A 19,341-nucleotide genomic window follows, 5' to 3' on the forward strand; every position below is an offset into this window, starting at 1 on the left:
GAGACAGGGGATGGAAAACCTGGGATGAAAGGAGCCAGAGAGTCAATATTTTAGGATTTGTGGTCCATTTTTGGTCTGCATCCCATAGTTTCATCTTTTAAAAGTTGTTTACAACCCTTTGGACATGTAAAAGCCACCCTCAGCTCAGGGGCCACGCAAGACACACGGGGCTGCGTTGGTGGGCCTTCGCCAGACCTGCCTGGGAAAACAGGAAAGTGAAACTGTCCCCTGGCCCGTCAACCTGTCCTGCCCCAGGGGCCACTCCAGAGGCAGAGGCTGCCCAGAAGTGACTGAGGCCACAGAAATGGCATGTGGCTGTGCAAAAGAACAAAGTTGGGGCCAGTGTGCTGGTCCACCGGTGTCCACGTGAGCCCATTGCCGGCCACCCTTCTCCCCAGCAGGTGGTCACCTGTAGGGCGCAGGGGCTGTCACCAACATAGCCGCAGCTCTGTTGTCAAGTTCGTTTTTCTTCTGAAAGCACAAACCTCAGTCAAGTACCAATGGCAATGACTAGAGAGTGGGAAACAAGGAGGAAGTCGAGTCCAGTAAGTCAAGGGGCTCCTACACCTTCCTGCAAGGACAGTTTGCCCCACAGTGGCAAGGGACAAAGCCTGGGGAATGGCAGGTGTCACAGCCACCACCTCTCAGGTGGAACTTGAGGAAATGACGATTCCTGATTTCTGCACCGGCCAGGTGTGATTTACCACTGTGGCAGCCGGAAGAGGTGGGCTTGGTGGAATGGAAGAGAGTCCCCAGAGGGACCCCGCTATGCCCTGTAGATTCAGGGAAGGGAACCTGCCACTTCCACATCAGTCCGTTAGCGGTTCAGAAAGCACTTTAGACAGCAGGAAGCTGTGCCTGGGTACGAATGGTCAGAGGTTCAGACCTGTAGGTCCCACGTGGACAGGGACAGCCAGGGCCCCCTTATAAAACGAGTTTTGGGCGAATTATTTTTTGTTTTGTTTGTTTTGTTTTCCTCACTTTCTTAATACCTGGCAAAATATCCAGGTGGTGTGTGAGTCACCAGTAGAAATTACAAAGTTTGAGAAAGTAGAATCAGCCGTACAAACAGTGGACCTCAGTGAAGAAGAAGAGGCTAAACCTGAACCCTCGGAAGTAAAACTCAGAAGAGAAGAAAGCAAGCCGCGGAGGGCCTCCCTGAGGGCACTGTTCAGACAAATGGTAAGCCACCTTCCTCCAGTACTGCTGTGAAATGCCTAGCTCCGCTTCCCAGAACACAGGGCAGTGCCCGCTGTCAGGAGACACATGGCATGTGATGTGAATGCGATTTCACCCACTGCCCTCCGGTTCAGTCGCGGAGAGAGCCTTGGTGGATTGCTAATGTTCTTTAATGCTGGCCGATTCCCTTTTTGATAAAGAGTGAGCTGGCTTTGGATCCTGAGTTTTAACACACGAGAGCGTCCCCCTAAAAGTTAACTTTGTGGCTTGCTTTTGATTTTTATTTATTTTTTCAAGTTTCCTTCTATTGGTGGCAAATGATGCTGCTAGGCTCAGTCTAGTAATAACATGGAGTTTCCTTTGAAAATGCATTTATTTACATAAAGAGCACGAGGCATTTGTCAGTATTAAATACTAAATAGTCCAAGTCATACATGAAGGGATCAAGAATTCTGAAGGTGACATGTGTGTGACTCAAATTTAGACAAAGCTGACATAGAGAATTCAAATATGGAAATGATAACATGACATGGCCATAGTGAATATTTATAGATTAGCTGGTAAATTTGCCCTGCTTTTTTTTCTTTGTATACAATGGAAAGAATGTAGACATATATCTTTGGTGCCTGTGAAGAATCATGTACTTTCAATCTCTAAATAGCCAGGAACTTAAATAATATAATGAAACAAAACCCAAATCAGTTGGAGAACAAAAAAATAAAATAAAATAAAAAACTCATGTAAAAGGTCATTGACTTAATTCTCTTTTAATGAAAAGTGAGAATTTCATTACAGTGTGCCTTTATTTGGGGGAGTATTTGGAAGTTTAATCCTTTGAGAAAGCAATTCTCTAATTTCACAAGATCAGCCTGTTAAAAGAATTCATTTTAGTCCACAAAAATAAAAAACAAAATAAAACTCTTGTCAGTGGGAGTTGAGGCATATTAGAAATAATTCTGTTAGAAATTGTTGGCAGGAATCATTTTATTTTCCTACTGGATTCTCCTGGAGGAAAAAAACAAAATCAGCATACAGAGTAGACAGCCCATGAGTATTGCTGAAACCCCGTCTATATTGCTGATCATTTACTCTGTAACTTGGCACTAAAAATGGAGATCAAGATCTGAGATTCTTAAACCAATTTTCACATGATACCAAGAAAGAAAAGAACATTGAGTCTGTCTCTGGCAACTCCTCTGCATGTCAAATGAGATCTTCAAGCAGCGCATCATAATATTGAGGGTGAAAAGCCTTCCTTTTCTGGATACAGCTGGGAGTTACAGGGGGGAAAGCAGCATACGTTTGGATTGTTGGAACTTCCCCTAGAATCCCAGATATCCTAATTATTGTCTTTTTTCTGTTTTGTTTTCATTAGAAAATCATATTGCCATTGTGACTAATCAAATGCATGGAAGACATTCAACAAAGAATCTTTGGGTGACCACACTCTTCCAGGCACTAGGGACATAAGGGAGAGCATAGATAGGTGCAGTGTCTGGCCTCAGGGGAATAAAGCCTCGTGAAGAAAATAGACATTTTTAACTCCATCGTCACAATCAGTGAGCTTGCTCTGAGCACAGCACACACAGGATCTCAGCTGCTTCCTAAGATCCTCAGACACGCACTTTTATACACATATTAATATTCCCATCAGGGAGATTCCTGGAAGCTGGCTTTCTGGCAATACATTCATGGCTTCCCAATTGATTTAAAGTCTTTGGGTTTATGCAGAGGAGGGAAAAAGAAAAATGTTCCTGCTTTAGGAAAGGTTTGAAATAAAGACAGTAGCTGGCCTACGATTAAGGATTCCAGGAGAATGTTTTGAGCCACGTAAGTGAAGCTTCCAAACTAATTTTACATATTGTTAGCAACATATGGATTTTAAAAAAGATTTAATAGAAAAGAAATCGAATGGCAAAACCTCTGTTTTGTGTTCCATATCTCCATTCATCAGATCATTGATTTTCCACTTCCTAGCCTCTGTTTCTCCTCAGTCTCTTTCAGAGAGCACATTTTAGTATCCCATGGCAAATTGACTCTCAGTTGATTTTTTTTTTCAAAATAAAGGCATTGCCCAATTCATTTCTAAAGAGGCCATTTTCTTTCCAGAAATTAACCTCTCATGAAAATAAAAAATAGAATATCATTTTCCAAATAACTGTATTTCAAGTAAATGAAAACAGTAATAGAAGTCCTAACATTGCATTCAATGCATGTAGATGTACCACTTTGCAAAAATCCTATCAGCTCCTACAGGATTTCAAAATAATTGCAAGGAACATCTAACACATCTGTCATGCCCTAAATAGAAAAAGATTCTTATACATATTAATTCAGCTGTATGTCAAGAAATTGAATATCTGAAGCACTAGTGTATTTTTATAAAATGAGTGGGCCGAGTTCAGTATTCATGTATCCACAAACCAGGTAGGCAGATTTGAAACCACAAAGGTGGTAGACAGAAATGGATAGATTTTGGATTTATCATTTGTCAATATAATAACACCCTGCACTCGAAAAGTGCCTTCCTCCTCCAAACTATTTTCACATACATTATTTCATTTAATCCGCCTCTTGGCACTTTCTTTGGACCATTAGTTTTATATGAAAATCTAACATTCTCAGGCTCAGAGAAAGACCATGAGCTTTGATAGTGGGCCAAGCAAAGGCCCTAATGAGGAAAGAGTCGAGGAATCAGAGCTCTTCATTGATTACATGCCATCTAATAAGCTGAGGGCCGCTGAAATTTACTCTCTGGAGGGAAAAAAATGGTTTGTGATGGTAACTATAATTCAAAAAAGCAGAAGTCTTCTAGTCAAGGTTTTGCTCTCAGATTTTCCTGGAGTATTAAAATGTTAGTACTGATTGCTCTTTAAGAACAGGTTTCTGAAAGAAGCGACTATTGGACAATTCCTGTTTCCACCGACTCCAACCCTCTCAGGGCCACTACCGTGGCTGGGCACTCCTAGGTTACTAGCATAGTTGACAACTCTAACAACCGCCCCTGTCCCGCCCATGCCCACCACAAGGCAGCGCTGTGCTGGGGCTCTACCGGCCTCCATGAGCGCCAGGCACTGACAGGGTTCAGCGCTGAACTCGCCGTTTCTCGAGTGCCACTGCTACATCCCAGCCTTCGGCAGCACATGAGGCTTCTTTTGTGTGTCGGTCCATGGTGTTTTCTGAGGAAAGATCGTTTTCCTGTGTTGGGTTACTGCTCTTACCAACAAGGGCAGGAAGGTGAGGGAGGAAAGCTCAGACGCATAACCCTTGTGGACCCTGGAAATTGGATTAGTTCTTTGGATTTGTGGTAATGAGGTTGATCTAGTAAAGAGCATTGCTGATATTCTCATCGTACATTAAAATTTCATCCCAATTTTTCTTCTTCTAAACCTCAGCTCTGGTTGAACTAAATTGTCATCAAAATATATTTCCATCCCTTTCCAAATGTTTCTGCTAGAATTTTTAATATCTAACTCCGTGTATTGGAAATGGTTCAGATATTCCTCGGCATTATCAAGCTGTCCGAATGCAGGACCCAGTGAAAGAAATAAAAAGTGACTTCATTAATATGCAGGGCTTGGATGCCACAGCTAGATTCCCTCTCGAAACTACAGGCCACTTCCCTGTGGATTCTCAGGGACAAAACAACCCTGGAAGAAAGTTGCACAGTGTCACACTGGAAAATTTTGGAAATTAATTTAATAGCCTTCAAACTGTTCTTCAAAGTGCTCAATGGTCTCTGAAGGACTTTTAGCCTCTTTAACGGTAACTGTGCTATTTTTGACAGCTGGAAAAAATAAGCCTGTGTGTTTTTGGCCCCTCCAGTGGCTGAGCCCAACCTGGTTACCCTGAGTTGTCTTTGAAAGAGGCTCTGCCAAGAGTGAGGAAGGAGCGGTGAAGAGGGAGGGTGGGGGCTGGGGACTGTTAATATCACGGCCACAGATGACTTCAGATGCACTAAATAAGACCCTGAGTCACAACGCTGCCACCGGTCGCTTTGCCCACACGGAGGTTTCTGTGCCTCAAAACGGGCAACAGAGAGGAATTGCTGAAGTGCTGGAGGCAGCTTCTCCTATTTTTCTCATAAAGAGGCTGAACTTTGCCATGATCTTCCCGACAGCCTGAAGGTCTGTTTTCATTGCTGCCAACTTAGCATGATTTAGATTCAAGACAAACTCTCATCCAAGAACCATCAAAGAGAGGGAGAGGAAGAGAGCAAATTGAAACCTTAAACCAGTGCAGGACCTAACGAATACCAAATTGAAACAACTGATGGGAAGTCCAAAATCCCTCCCTCTTTGGGGGCGAAGCTCTATTTTCAAGAGGAGGGGGAAGGGCCGTGCCTGCCTCCTGACATCCATTCAGTTTTTTGCTTGAAAAACTGTGTATTTATTTGGGGGGTTTTTTGCCACTCAAAATTCCCCAGAGGCCACCTAAGGTGGACATGCAGGCGTATTCTGAGGACACCCAGGAATGTGTCCGTGTAGGCAGCACCCTAAGGATGCAGCCGGACTCCGAGAGGCGGCATGAAGTCCCCACCGTCCAACCCTCGTGTGTGCGGAAGGCTGAGGGCAACAGCCAGCAGAGGCCGTTTCTTCTTCCAAACCTTCTCCAGCAGGGCGGGGCCTGGCGGAACACGGGGAGGCCCAGCGCGGGAAAGCGCTTCCCCTGTCCACGCATCCAAATTCTAGATGGAGGACAGAATGATTCTTATTTGCTTTCGGGATGAAAAGCTCCTCGGGGAATCCCACAGTGCTGTCCCCAGGGAAAGCGTGGGGAGCTGGCCGACACCACTTCTTCCATCCCTCGGCAATCAGAGGCGCGTCAGGTTTCCGCCCTGCGCCCGGCTCTGTCCGGGTTGCTCTGGGTAAAGACACAGGATCGCATTCACTGTCACACGGTTGACGGTCCTGGTCTCGTCTCCTGAACTGGAGAGCGGCCCCAAGAAGAGTGCTGTCGACCTTGGGCAGGGGCTGGTGCCACAGGCGCCCTTCCGTGAGGCTTACCAGCTCCCTCTCGTCCAAGCCCTGAAGGCGTGGCTGAAGCTAGCGTGACCAACCTGACAGCAGATGCCCATTACCATTGTCGATTGAGCAGCGCCTGCTGGCGGTCGGTGACAGGGGAAGGATTTCGAGTATGGAGCGTGAACCCAGTCTCTACCCCGCTAGTTCCAGGGCCCCAGGTGTCTCTGAGGTTCCTTTATTTATTTATTTATTTATTTATTTATTTTTGCCTAGAAATTGAGGGACGGAAATCGTCGCTCCTCTCTCCTAAGGTTCTGATGTGATGAATGAACGATGCAAGTTGTTCTCTCGTTCAGCACCATGCCTGGTACTTAGAACCTGGTAAAAGTCAGCCTCCGTAGGTAATCCTGCCATTAGCTTGAAGATACGAGAGTCATAGCTCAGAGGAGGCCATGGTGCTACCCAGTCCAGGTGCATCTGAGTGTCTGCCACGTTTCCAACTCTTCTTTTTGCGTATATTTTGGATTCCTGGTGTCCACTAAGAGCACAGCCAGGGTGACAGGAGTACGATCGGAGGTCTTCCTGGCCCCACTGTGCCTAAGACCCCGTCCCTGCCCTCCCTCGCCAACTGGGAGGAGGTAGATGTTAAGCACTGACCAGATATTCAGGGACAAGACCTGAGTCAGTATTGTTGGTGAGAACTGAATGATTCCTTAGCAGATTGATCTAGCATCCATAATAGGGCATTACTAAATGCACAGTTAAAATTCCAGACCCAAGGACTGGTTTGAATTCAGTTGTGGCCAATTAGCTTACAGTGCTATGCTCCAATTACCGCATTATTCAGCACCAAAGGGGTGCTGGTGAGACGGCTAAGCCCTAGACCCAGAGTTTCTGATTCAATACATCTGGAGTGGGCGGCAAGAGTTGGCACTTCTAAACAGCTCCAGGTGAGGCTGATGCTGCAGGTGCTGGAGCCATGCTTCTAGAAAAATTAGCTCAGAGCTTGGGGTTTAAGGAACCAGGGCTGTGGACTCGGCCCCGGCCAGCCTTGTCGTGGGCACCACTGGCTGTAGGGGCCACCGCAGGGTGGAAAGTGAACGCTCAGGCTAACTCGAATCTCTATTTTAGTTACCCCGCCACCTCAGTGGTGCCAGTGAAGGTTCCATGGTTGGGTTGCTCCTTCGGGGATTCCTTCTTGCAACACGTTCGACCACCTCCTGGTTCTGGCACTCGTATTGCCATGGTTTACTTGTCTCAGAATGACCTGACCCAGGTTCGAGAGCTTCTGTTGTTCTCTTTGGAGGCCAACAGCTCGGATCCCATCAGACCCTGGTTGCACATAGGGAAACCCACGTGTCCTAAGACTCTCGGGTTTCCCATTGGCCTTCCATTTGTCTTGATCTGAATCTCAAGAATGAAGGGCAAAGGTCATCATTTCAGAACTCGCTCGAGACCCCCAGGTTTGCGGTGTTGAAAGCAGGAGCTGAAAGGCCCTTGTCTGTTTGTTATTTTAGTCAGTGAAGGGGGATGAAGGCAGCCCGCGCGCAGAAGAAATAAGTGGGAAAGACTCCGGCTGCCAAGTAAGTGACCTTGAACTTGGTTTTGGTGGTGGGTTAGTGGTGCGTGCTCTTCTGCCCGGCCTTGCTCAGCGCAGTTCACAGCAACTCGCGCACCAGCTGCCAATGAGGCGCCCCTTGTGCACCAGGAGTCGGGCTGGGCTCCGCAGACCCGCCCCGGACCCTCTGCACACGGAAATCCCTTCTGGTCCTTCAAGTCAGCAGAAGTGTCACCCCTTCCAAGAGCCTTTCGAGCCTGCCAGTCATCACGCTCTGTGTTTCTGCCTCACCCTCCAGTCACAAATTGCAGCGATCCGTGGGTCTGCTGGCCGCCTGTCCCTCCTGCCCCTTCGCGCCACTCATGGAACATCTGCGAAGCGTTCACTTCTGTTTCCCATCACGTGGAGGGTGCTTGGCACGTCGTGGGAGTGAAAGACATGGGGTCACAGAGTTCGTTTCCATGATTTCTCTGTTCTAGAGAAACACAGCTGTGACATTTTTACAATCTCAGGTGTTCCTTTAAAAAAAATGGGATCATGCACAGCATCCTATTTTACAACCGGCACCCTCCTTTTAACTTAAAAATATACCTCTGAAAAAACGTCACCAATACTCTCATGTTAATTTTAGCTAGGTAACGAAATGCTTGAGAGCCTGAGGTGTAGACGCAGACTGCCCGGGTTCCAATCCGGGCACAGGCATTTTTTAGCAGGTGACGTTTGACCATTTACCAAATCTCCCGGCGTCTGAATCTCCTCACCCACAACGGAGCTCGGAGCTTGGTAAAGCAGACCCCACAGGGCGTAGCACTCAGAGGAGTCAGCGCTCACCCAGCCCTGAGAACGGTCCTGGTGCACCTGGCGCCACGAAGAGCTGCCATGGCCAGAGGCTGGGGGCTCAGGCAGCAGCTCTGGGGACTGGAAAGGCCCAGGTCTAGTGCCGGCGGGCTCGGTCCCTGGGGAGGGCTCCTTTCCTGGCTTGCAGGTGGCTGCCCCGGTGCCCTGCCTTCACGCTGCAGAAAGAGGAGAGGGCCGGGCAGGGAGGGAGAGCCCGCGGGTGTCTCTAGCTCATCCGTGAGAATCAGAGCCCCAGCCTGTGACCTCGCTTAACCTGAACGACTTCCTTAGTCCAAACACAGTCACATGGAGTTGGGGCTTCGGCACTGGAACCCATGCGCACATTCAGTCCGCAGCCGCTGCTGCTTTCTCACCCTTGTGCTGCTGGTGGGGACCTGCCCTCCCGCCGCTGAGAGCACTTTTAGTATTTCTATTCCCATAATAATCGGGGGTTTTCTTCATATATTTCACACTTGTTTTTCTTTTTCTTTTTTCATGTACCGCTACACACACACCCCCCTGCAAACAGAGAGTCTTAGAACCCAAACTTCCAAGTTTACACATCGGAAACGTGATACTTACCTTATTCCAAAAGAAAAAAAAAAAAAAAACCTTAAATGTGATTGTGTGTTTGGTCTGGAATCTTCCATGAAACCACTAGGCCAATTTTTCTGGTGGTTCTAAAACTGTGGTGGGGGCTGGGAGTGTTGCTCAGTGGTGAGCTTGTGCTGGGCCTGCTTCAGGGCATGGCTTCCGCCCCCAGCCCCAAACCAAACCAAACACAGAAACGGAACGCAGTCTGTGGCAATCCGCTCAGGCTCACCTGCGAGGGCCTCGAGAGTCCCTCTGAGAACTCTGTCTTCAGGACCTTGAATCCAGACTAGACAGATGCTTGCTCACTGGGAGGTAACAAAGGCTTGTTTAGTTTTGGGGGTGGGAGTAGCTGTTCTCTGCTCCTTTGTGATTCTCCCCTTTAAGGTTGTAAAACCTTCGTTGATGCTTTCAGGGGTGGAAGCCCAGACCCTTCTGGCCAGTTGGGCCTCCAGAGCCAGAATCTCCTGAGCATTGTCCCGTGACTTCCTGCCAGCTCTGCGGGGGTCCAGGAGGTTCCAGGAAAGGTTGGAGCAGATAGCTCAGATGAGAAAATGCGTGTACATTTGGAGACAGAGTCAAAACCCAAGCAAAGGCTTCGATCTCTTCATTTGATGACAAAGCAATCCTTGCACGGTGTTGATTCTTAACTGACCGCATAGACAAGGAGACGGTCTATTACAGTCCTCAGAAGTTAGTTCCTAGGTCATTGCAAAGGACTGTACGCCTGGCAGGGAAGGGGCAGTCATGTGGAGGAGGGACCTCAGCTATTAAAGCTCCCTCTTGGTCCTTGTGCTTCCCACCTCCTGCCCCACGGTGACCTGGGACGGTCCATCCTTGGGAAGCATTTGGAGGGTGAGTTGCTAGCCACTCATTCAACACATTGCGTTGGAGACCAACTCTGTCCCAGCACTGGAATGGGTCCCCAGGCGTCCATTCCCCAGATACAGGCAGTATCAAGTGAACGAAGGCCTGAGTCCCCGCGAGTGTAAAAAAGCAATGCTGTGCTCCAGGAGAGGGGACCAGGCCGCGTCCCCCAGGAGATGAGACTTGGCAGGAAACCCTGGCAGCAGACGGGGCAGAAGTTGGAGGAAATGCAAAGCCCTGTTCTGAGAGGAAAGGAGGTCTTGTGGCTGAGCAGGGTGAGCAGAAGGGCAAGGGACAGGGCAGAGGCGGGAGAGGCATGAGCACCCTCTGTCGTGTCACAGTTATTTACAGGTGTTCCCTCTGTACAAGGCACTCAAGAGCCACACGGCCTTTTAAAAGAGTAGCCCTTACACAAATGGTACATCTACACGAATCTACATCGTGTACAACCATAGACACGAAAAGTTGTACCCCATTTGTGTACAAAGAATCAAAATTCCGTCTGTAAAAATAAAATTAAATAAATTTTTAAAACAGAGTAACCACTGGGGATGCTAAACCAGTGTGACCCACTTGTCCCCACCGGGTTGGGACTCTGCTGGTTGTAAAGCTGTCAGTTCCCTGTCCTGGAACCTCCTTGTTCCAGGACGGACAAAGGTGACTCGCTGGCCATCTGTGTCCTGGCATTTCACCTGGTCTAGACGCTGGGTCACACAGGCCTTCCACTCATGGCTAGTCAGATCCTCGCCACTCCTCAAGGTGTCTTTCTTTTAATATTCATACGGACAAGGACACTGAGAGGTGGGACCATGTATTCCAGGTCACAGCAAGGATGCGATGGAGCTATATCCACACCAGGTCCCTCTGACCCTGAACCAGAGCCTTAGCCCTTCCTAGATCTTGATCTCTTCTGCCCAACAGAAAGGACTAAGGGCTTGGAACAGGGCCACTGGCTTCTGACCTCTCAGGAGCACCGGGTGGACGTGCTGTGTCATTCTGAGGTCCCTGCTACACAGACATCTGCGTCTCGGCACCTGCTGCAGCCTGGCCACCGGGCTGGGACAGGGTGTGCAGGCCGTGGGGGGGCAGCCCGGCTCCCCAGGTGCTGGCCCTCCCTGCTTTTTCCCCAGGGGCTTCTGTGTCCTGGAGAGTGGCCACCTGAGGCCACGTTCAGGGCTGGGGTGCTCATCTAACTGGCGTGCAGGGTTCACAGGAGCAAGATGACAGTTCTTGGCTTGCGACCTTCTCAATCCAAGCTGCATCTCTGTCAGGGGACTTCTTTCCTGGGGACAGTGCATAACTTGATGGATCAGGTTGTGACCATGTATTCAGTGGCTCCTCTTGTTTGCTGCGACCAAGGCTTTAAAACTTTTGAAGTCAGTATTTTAAAGTGGACGTATTTTTCATTTTAAAAAGATTCAGTTTCAAGGTTCCATTGAAAATTCAGCAGATCTGACAGCAGCAGACCCACAAGCCCACCCAGGGCCTCCCCGCTGGGATCTCTTTGGCCAGGGCACTGGACTTCCAGTTCAGCACAGCCCCCGCTCCAGCTTGTCTCCCCACCACCAAAACCAGCGTTCCTCGAACTGGGGTGTTTTCTCACACTGGAGAAATACTTCTTTGACCCGTGTTGCTTGCAGAGCAGGGGAAATAATATCTCCATGTGGCTATTCTACCCCTTTTATTTTTATTTTTTTGCATTTCCATTATCTGTATTGCCCTGGCAGCCATTTGCATTGAAGAAATTATTCGAGAAGGATTTCTATTTCCTAATTTTTTTTGGTTTTTGATCTGGAATTCTGGAATTTGCCCACCCTTTTCTAGACTCTATAGCTTCGTCCCTCTAGACGGTAGGAACCACACGCAATTGTGAATCTCTTGTTGTGGCATAGGAGAATGTACATCAAAGCTAAAAATAAGCCAGTCATCTCCTTTTGCCACCATTTCATGAAGCAAAAGGACAATTTCGCAACAAAAATTAAGGTAGATACGATCATAAAGAAAATAATGGGCATCCCCGGGGGGGGAAAGTCCATCTGGCTGTAAGCAGGGAAGAACCTTCCCAAAGCTGGTTTAAGCACAAAGGGGGCTTCAGGAACAGCTGGATCCAGGGGTCACACATGATTCCATCAACACCTTGTCTTTTTCTCCCTCCCTCAGCCCTGCTTTCTTGCCTTGATTTCCTTTCCAGGCACATGTACCCTAGAAATGGTGTTGGTTCTGGACCTCAGGCTTACGTATTCACAGCTTCAAATCCAATAGAAAGGGACTGTGCCTTTCTCTTGATTCCCAAAGTCCTGAGAGCAGCTCAGCTTTTGCGAATTTGGCTCTCCTGAACCACACGGTGCTCCAACTGGCCGGGCCCATGTCACATGCCCTTGCCCGTGGGTAGAACTAGTTTTCTTAGACCACATGAAATAAGGGAGAAAGCTGGTTTCCTGAGGAAAATCCAAGTTCTGGTACCAACAAAGGGGGAGGAGTGCTTCCGGGAAAGCACAGAATCATTCACGGATTAGTGGATACGCAGGTGTCCCCCCACCCCTGGCCTCGCATGATTTCATTTCACTTGTGACCGTGCACCCCACCTTCGAACATCCTGCTCTGCCACACTCCCTCCCCTGCTTCTGAGATCTGCCTTGCAGTCACTAAGAAGGGCTCTGTCTGAAATTGCCGTAGACCTCCAACTCCACGGAGAAGCCCGTCACGCCCCCGGAGCCCGAGCCCTCGGGGTCGGCCCAGAAGGGCAAGGAGGGTTCCTCCAAGGACAAGAGGCCAGCAGCCGAGACCAGCAAGCAGAAGAACAGCAAGCAGGAGGCCAAAGAACCAGCCCAGGGCCCGGCGCAGGCCCCGGCCGACATGAACTTGCTGCAGAACGGGGGCAAGTCGCAGAAGAGACCCGAGAAGCCGCGGCAGTCCCTGGGGGGCTTCCTTAAGGGTCTGGTAGGTGGATCGTTTTCCCTCTTTTAAACTCTGGGGCAGGGGATGTGGTTCCATCCCTCTGCAGGGCGGGCTGGCTGGACTTCTGGAGCAGAAAGAGGCATGGCCGTGGCTGTGTCAGCGTTCAGGGTCACAGGTGCAGGAAGGATGGGTCGCCAGGTGCTGAGTATGGTGGCGGGGAGCGCGGAGGTGGCCCATGACGGGAGGCTGAATGGGGGGCTGGTCTCGGGTTTGAGAGGAGGGACAGGGCGGTTCTGCCGGCAGTTTCCATCTCAGGCGGGCCCTCGCCTCAGCCGGGAAAGCAGGCCAGGGTGGCCTGGGGACACGGCTCGTCCTAGGTGGGGGGACGCACAGTGCGCTGGTGTGTGGACCCTTCATTCATTCTTACCCGTGCCATTCCATAGATAGCAGGGGTCGTCAGTGACCGCTAGCATGGAGTTAGGTGGGTGCGCTCTCGCCCCTGCCCTGAGCGTGGGTCCCAGAGCAGCACCTCTGGGGAGCTTGTCAGGACCCACATCTCGGGCCCTAGGTTTAAGGTTCCGTGGTGAATGTCATCCTCTCACTATCCCGTGCCTGTACCCTCGAGTGTGCAGGGGGACCCCAGTTTGGGGCGATATTAAGAACCAAGATTTGAGGCTGCCTGGCAATGTGAGCCCAGCTCTCCCTGCTCCTCAGGCAAAGCCCTTCTGGGAACAAAAAGAAGCTGTCGGTCACAAGGGGGCTGCGTGAAGGTCGCCGGCCGCGGGGTGATCTTGCTGGAGTATCTGTCTCCGTTCTGGGCTCCAGCTCCTCAGAAAGGAGCTCCCCTTCCCCGTGCAGGGTTCTGGGGGACCCGTCCCTGCCAAGCTATGGCATTGGGTGGGGACCTGGTGCCTCTGAGTCCACAGCCAACTTCCTCTTTTTTGGGTCCATGTGTCTTCGGCCAGAGATCCACGAGGTAACCTGTGCTCGCTCCTTATCCACAGAAGCCCTGGCTGTGGGGAGGGGGACCGAATCCAAGGGTCCTTAACCAGGAACAATTTGGTCCCCAGGGGACATTTGCCAGTGCTCAGAAACAAGTTTTTGACTGGGAGTTAGTCCTCTGAGATGTTGTCAGCGGTGACCAGGAGCATGGCTAAGTGAACGACAGGGCACAGGACAGTCCCCACAACAGAGAAGGGACCAGCCCAGAGTGTCCACAGGGCCAAGGTGGGGGAGCCTTGTTTTGACCCAGCAGCTCAGGACAGTGGTCAGAAGGAGGACTAGCCAAGAGCCTGTGTTTGGACGTCAGTGCCGGCCACTGGGCCGAAGTCCCGTTCCCACTAGGTCCTGCACGTGAGCTCGGTTGAACCGCCTCCCGCTTGCAGACTGAGCTCTCCACCTGTGAAACGGGGCTCATGATAACAGCCACGGTCCTCCTGATGCTCCTGTGGGAACCGAATGGCCCAGAGCCCGGCACAAATCAGGAGCTCGGTAGTGGATGTCGCCATGTCTGCAGGCTAAATTACTTGGTCCTTGTGTGGGGACGTGGGTCAGACCCCACAAAACTGGAACACTGGTGGACCTTGCCTCACCCCGCTCGCCGGGGCCCCTTCCTCCTTCCCTGCTCCCTGCAGCCCACATCCGGTCTCCTCCCTCACACCCTCCCAAGACCATCTGCCCAGTCATTTCCCAAATTTCAAAGGTGTCTCCTCGCTCTGGGCTTCTTGGCCCATTGTGCTGGGTCTCCAGCTGCAAAGCCCGGTGGTCAGACTGCCCCACGCAAAGTTGCACATCGGCGCCTCCCCCTCCAGCTCCTCCTCTGTGCTGCCCGATGTCCTGCAGGTGGCAGGTGCTCCGGGCACACGTTCCTGGAATGACCGTACAGGGGCACGAATGTGTTGTCAGCGTACCCCTTTTACGTCATACCATCCTGGGGGTGTTAACAGAAAAACGGTATCAATTAAAGTAAAGAGAGTTTATTTGAGCAAAGAACAACCCACACGTCAGGCAGTATTAGAACCAGAAGAGGTCCCCAGATCTCCTCTCGTGGCGTGAGCAGCGACCTCACAGACCTGACGTAGGGGCAGAGTGCGACATCGCCCGTTGGCCTGTTGGCCACAGGGACACCTCGTCCCATCCCGCATGGCCTGAGGAGGCACTTACCTTCCTTGGGGGGATGGGCCTAGCTGACAGCCCGCACCTGCCAAGCTCAGCTGCTGCTGATTGGCAGAAACCCGGCTCCTCGTTATTTATAAATTACACTCCCAAGTAGGTTTTGGTTTGTTTGTGCACTAAGCGAGGCTGTGGCTTGTCACATTGAAACTTAAAGTAAGGAGGTAGCCTCAGGCTAAAAACCTCCTGTTTATTTAATTTAACAGGAAATAAATGCACAGTTGGGTCCCCTGGCTGTGGGGGCAATGGCTGCTGATGCAGAATTCCCTTGCACTGTTTGCAATTTTAGGCAGACTAGGGGGGAAGGTATTTTGGATTTGCTTATTTCAATCTCCCCATAAAATGAACCCCCCCACCGCCTCCACCACCAGGCCTCAGCTCTCAACAGCAGGGTTCCATCTTTTGGGGTCATGGCTGGATCCCACTCAACTAGACCAAGGACTGAGCCCATCCCGGGCACCCAGGAAAAAGAGGGATGAGCTGGTAAGGTGAAAATACAAAAGGTATTAAAATAGTCTGCCCAAAATAGAATAAGTCACTTGAATCCGTTACCCTTTAATGGAATGCCATCCTCAGCTTTAGCACAGTGAGGGGTTCTTCTTGCATGTTTTGAAGTGTCCACTTCTCCATGGAGACCCCGAGACCTGGCGTTCTTCCTGGTTTGATTCACACTTTGAAACTATTCAAATTCCTTCCTTCCTTTCTCCCTCCTCCCTCTCTCCCTTCCTTCCTTCTTCCATGGTGTTCTACAAATTAAACAAAATTGGAAAACAAACTAGCAGACAAGAATGTAAGTGTGGCCAGGCGGTGGCACCCACCTGTAATCCCAGCGGCTCAGGAGGCTGAGGCAGGAGGATGGCAAGTTCAAGGCCAGACTCAGCAACTTAGCAAGGCCCTGTCCCCAAGGAAGAAGTGACAAGGTTGAGGATGTAGCTCAGGGGTAGAGCCCCCTGGCTTCAAACCCCAGTCCCCCGAAAAAGAAGAATCAGTGGTGAGCTCATTGAGGGAAGCGAGCAGGGTGGCAAGGAGCTTGTCTGGTGTGGGTGAGGGGAGTGCTACTTTGAATTAGATCCAGAAATGTCTCTGCAGAGATGATGTCTGAGGTGAGGTGACACCGGAGGGGTCAAGATGTCAGACAGCAGACCAGCAGGGATGTCCCTGGAGGAGCAACAGCCATGGCAAAGCCCCTGGGGTGGGGTGGAGCTCTGGGAGCCCAACGTGTTTGAAGAGGAGACAGAGGTCTGAGTGGCTGCGGACCCAGTGGATAGCAGGAGGTGAGACAGAGAGTGGGCGGGGACAGAATGTGGCCAGGGCCCCGTGGAAACGGGGAGGCTACTCAGAGTGCTGAGCAGGAAGAGCAGGACCTGTTCAGGCTGGGAAGACCGCTGCCCAGGCCGAGGAGTGGCTGGAAAGGGCAGCCCCAGGAGGAGAGGCCGGGAGAGCATGCCCTTGGGGGCCCGGAGGCTGCTGGCGGTTCCACCTGGTGACACCTGCAGAGGTGGCCAGGTGGACGCATCTGAGACACTCGTTAGAGTCACAGTCGCTGGTCCCTGCTTGGCACCTGGCTTCTCTGTGGACATCATCTCCATGACGGCCACATGCCCTCCCGGTGGGAATACTTATTCCCACTCCTCGGATGAGTCAGCCCAGAAGTGGTGTCTTCTACTGGGCGTCCCACGGCTTCTAGGGGCAGAGCAGCTGGGATTCAGCTCCTGCCTCCCAGACCCCAGGTCCTGCATCCGGCCATTGCCGGGAGACCTGCAGCCGTGGTGGCGGAAGGAGGAAGGGATTGCCGCCGCTCTCCGAAGATCAGACCTCCCAGACTTTTGAGCTGGTGCATCCCCCGGGTTCCTGGTCCCTCCCTGAGAAGGGCGGGCTGGCTGCCAGGACTGGCACCTGCAGGGCGCCTGCAGCCCCTGTCGCCAGAGGAAATGAGCTCCTGGCGGCCCTGCCTTAGACCTCGTGCCCGCCAGGCCCTCCTCGCTTCTGCCCCACGTGTTCTTCTCCTTGCGCCTCCAGCGGCTGGGATTCTCACCCGGGACCGCCAAGCTGATGTCACCAAGTCAGGAAGGAGCTGGAAGGAAGCCCTGAGGGCTCAGATGGCACCTCTGCTTGTATTTCCTTTCCTTTTGGTGCACAGGGACACACACACACACACACACACACACACACACACACACAAACACACACACACCCCTGATCCAAGTGAGCTACTCTGATTGGTGGAAGATTGGATCCCACATCCCCCACGCCCACCGGCTTCCAGTTCTCCCTGCCTTTCTCATATTCCCAGGTCCCCAGAGTTCTGGAATTGTGTGCAGTGTGACCTGCAGGTATAGCAGATGCACAGGAGACTGGCCTGGGAGGACAGTCTCTCCACCGGGCCTGGCCCAAGGCTTATGCCCATCAGCTCTGCACTGTGAGGAGCTTGGGATGGAGGGCTGGAAAGAGTGGACGGTGAGCAGGATTGTGCCCGGGAGAGGTGAGCTGAGGTCCAGGTTTCCGGTCAGGGCAGCCTGGCCGTCTTCCACAGTCCAGTCCCGGGTCTTCTTGGAGCCTCAGTTTCCTCATCAGTCAAATGGGGTTAGAGGTGGCCGCCCACCTCATCATGTTGGTGAGCGGACAAAAGAGAGAGTGGCTTTGGCATTGTAAATGGTGACGTGCACTCCTGATACACAAAGCAAGACATATGTGACTCTGACATCCAAAGGCCAAGCCCCGGAGGCAAAGGGGAACAGGGCAGGAGGGAGCTGGCCCCATGGGGTCTTCCACAACCCAAAGAGCAAGTGCCCATTTAAACAGCACCACCACCAGCCATGTGTATGAAAGCACTTAAGTTTTAAATGTCAAACTTAATTTTAAAATAAGAGAACATTTTCTTGTCAGAGTCCACTGGGCCACCTGAATTTGCTGTGTTCAGCCCATTGGGACCTGAGGTCACGGGACTCCTGAGGAGGAAGCTTTGACAGAGAAGAGTGTGCGTTCCAGGACACCAGGGAGGTGCACCGGGCGCAGCTGGCTCCCGGCTTAGGACCTAGCTGTCCCTCTCAGTGGCTGTGGGGCCTGGGGCAAGTTGGTGCCTTGAGTTTCAGGTACCTATTCAAGGAGGCTAGTAGTACTGACGTCACAGGGTCAGCAGGAAGATGACATGAGATAACGTACTGATGGGTGCATTAGAAGTCTCCACACTGCACTGTGGATTATACAACCCTCTGTTATACAGCGTCGACCACATCCAACCACACAGCACTGTGCACAGGCTGGATCATACGCTCCTGTGACAGTGTATTCCACCACCCTAACCAACATTGTCCTGTACTCTATACGTGACGCTATGCTACATGTACACGGCAATACTGCCATTTACATAATGTGCTATAACACTACGCTGCATTATGCTATCTTTAGTACAATAGGCTATGCTACATGTGTATTCCGTGTTTACTGAATATTTTCCACATATACCATGTAATCTACGGCACCTGTGTTGCACTGTCTGGTTCATTACACTACCTCCCCCACCTACATACGCCATGCAGTCTTTGCTGCGTTGCACTCCTCCCTACTTACTATCCACGTGCTTTACTACATATGCACTCCGGGGTTATACTGCGCTCCACTTTGGACCAACAATGCTGGTGCCTCTGATCTTGCCCAGCCTGTGTGAACCTCAGATCCATCGTGACATGTGAAAGTAACCAGGTTCAAAGGCTGTGTACTCCAAGGTTCCTTGACATGACATCAGGAAGAGGCACAACTCTGGAAGGGGAACCAGATGGGTGGCTGCTGGGGTCTGGGGTGGGTCTGGACTGGGTAGGGCTTAACTGCAAAGAGCACCAGATGGGGTGGAGCAAGTGACGTGTTGGTCTGGGTGATGCAAACGTGACCTGATCGGTGTTGGTCCACGCTCATAGCACTATATAGAGAAAGTGCTAATTTTGTAAGTTTTACCGGACAGAACAGGTAGACCAACAATAACCACAGTCTTGAAGGCAGCTCCCTCTCAGCGTTCAACATTAAGGAGCACCCACTATGTGCCAGGTTCTTGCCAGGCACCAAGGACTCAGCAGACAGAACCCTCAGAGCTTGTACCCTGTGAGGAGGCAGATGTGAGACTGATAAGACAGATAAGAAGCTCACTTCGGATGGTGACGTGTTCTGGGAGAGAATAAAACAGGGTCACCTCATGAGTGAATAAAAGGGTGATGTGCCAGACAGTGATTGCCAAGGGGTGGCCAAAGTGGGCTAGGATTGGGGGGTCTACACCCCAGGAGC

At 51.1% G+C, this 19,341-nt stretch overlaps 1 protein-coding gene across 1 annotated transcript in view; it reads left to right on the forward strand.

Annotated features, from left to right (window-relative positions):
- Bcas1 (brain enriched myelin associated protein 1) overlaps positions 1 to 19,341 on the forward strand; it is an 89,920-nt gene that overhangs the window by 69,134 nt on the left and 1,445 nt on the right. The window contains 3 exon segments of the mRNA XM_047539181.1: positions 1,009 to 1,182; positions 7,661 to 7,726; positions 12,673 to 12,936. Coding sequence (XP_047395137.1) covers positions 1,009 to 1,182; positions 7,661 to 7,726; positions 12,673 to 12,936 — 504 coding nt within the window.

Source organism: Sciurus carolinensis, chromosome 2 (genome assembly GCF_902686445.1).
Source record: "Sciurus carolinensis chromosome 2, mSciCar1.2, whole genome shotgun sequence".
In the NCBI taxonomy this organism is placed as follows: Eukaryota; Metazoa; Chordata; class Mammalia; order Rodentia; family Sciuridae; genus Sciurus; species Sciurus carolinensis.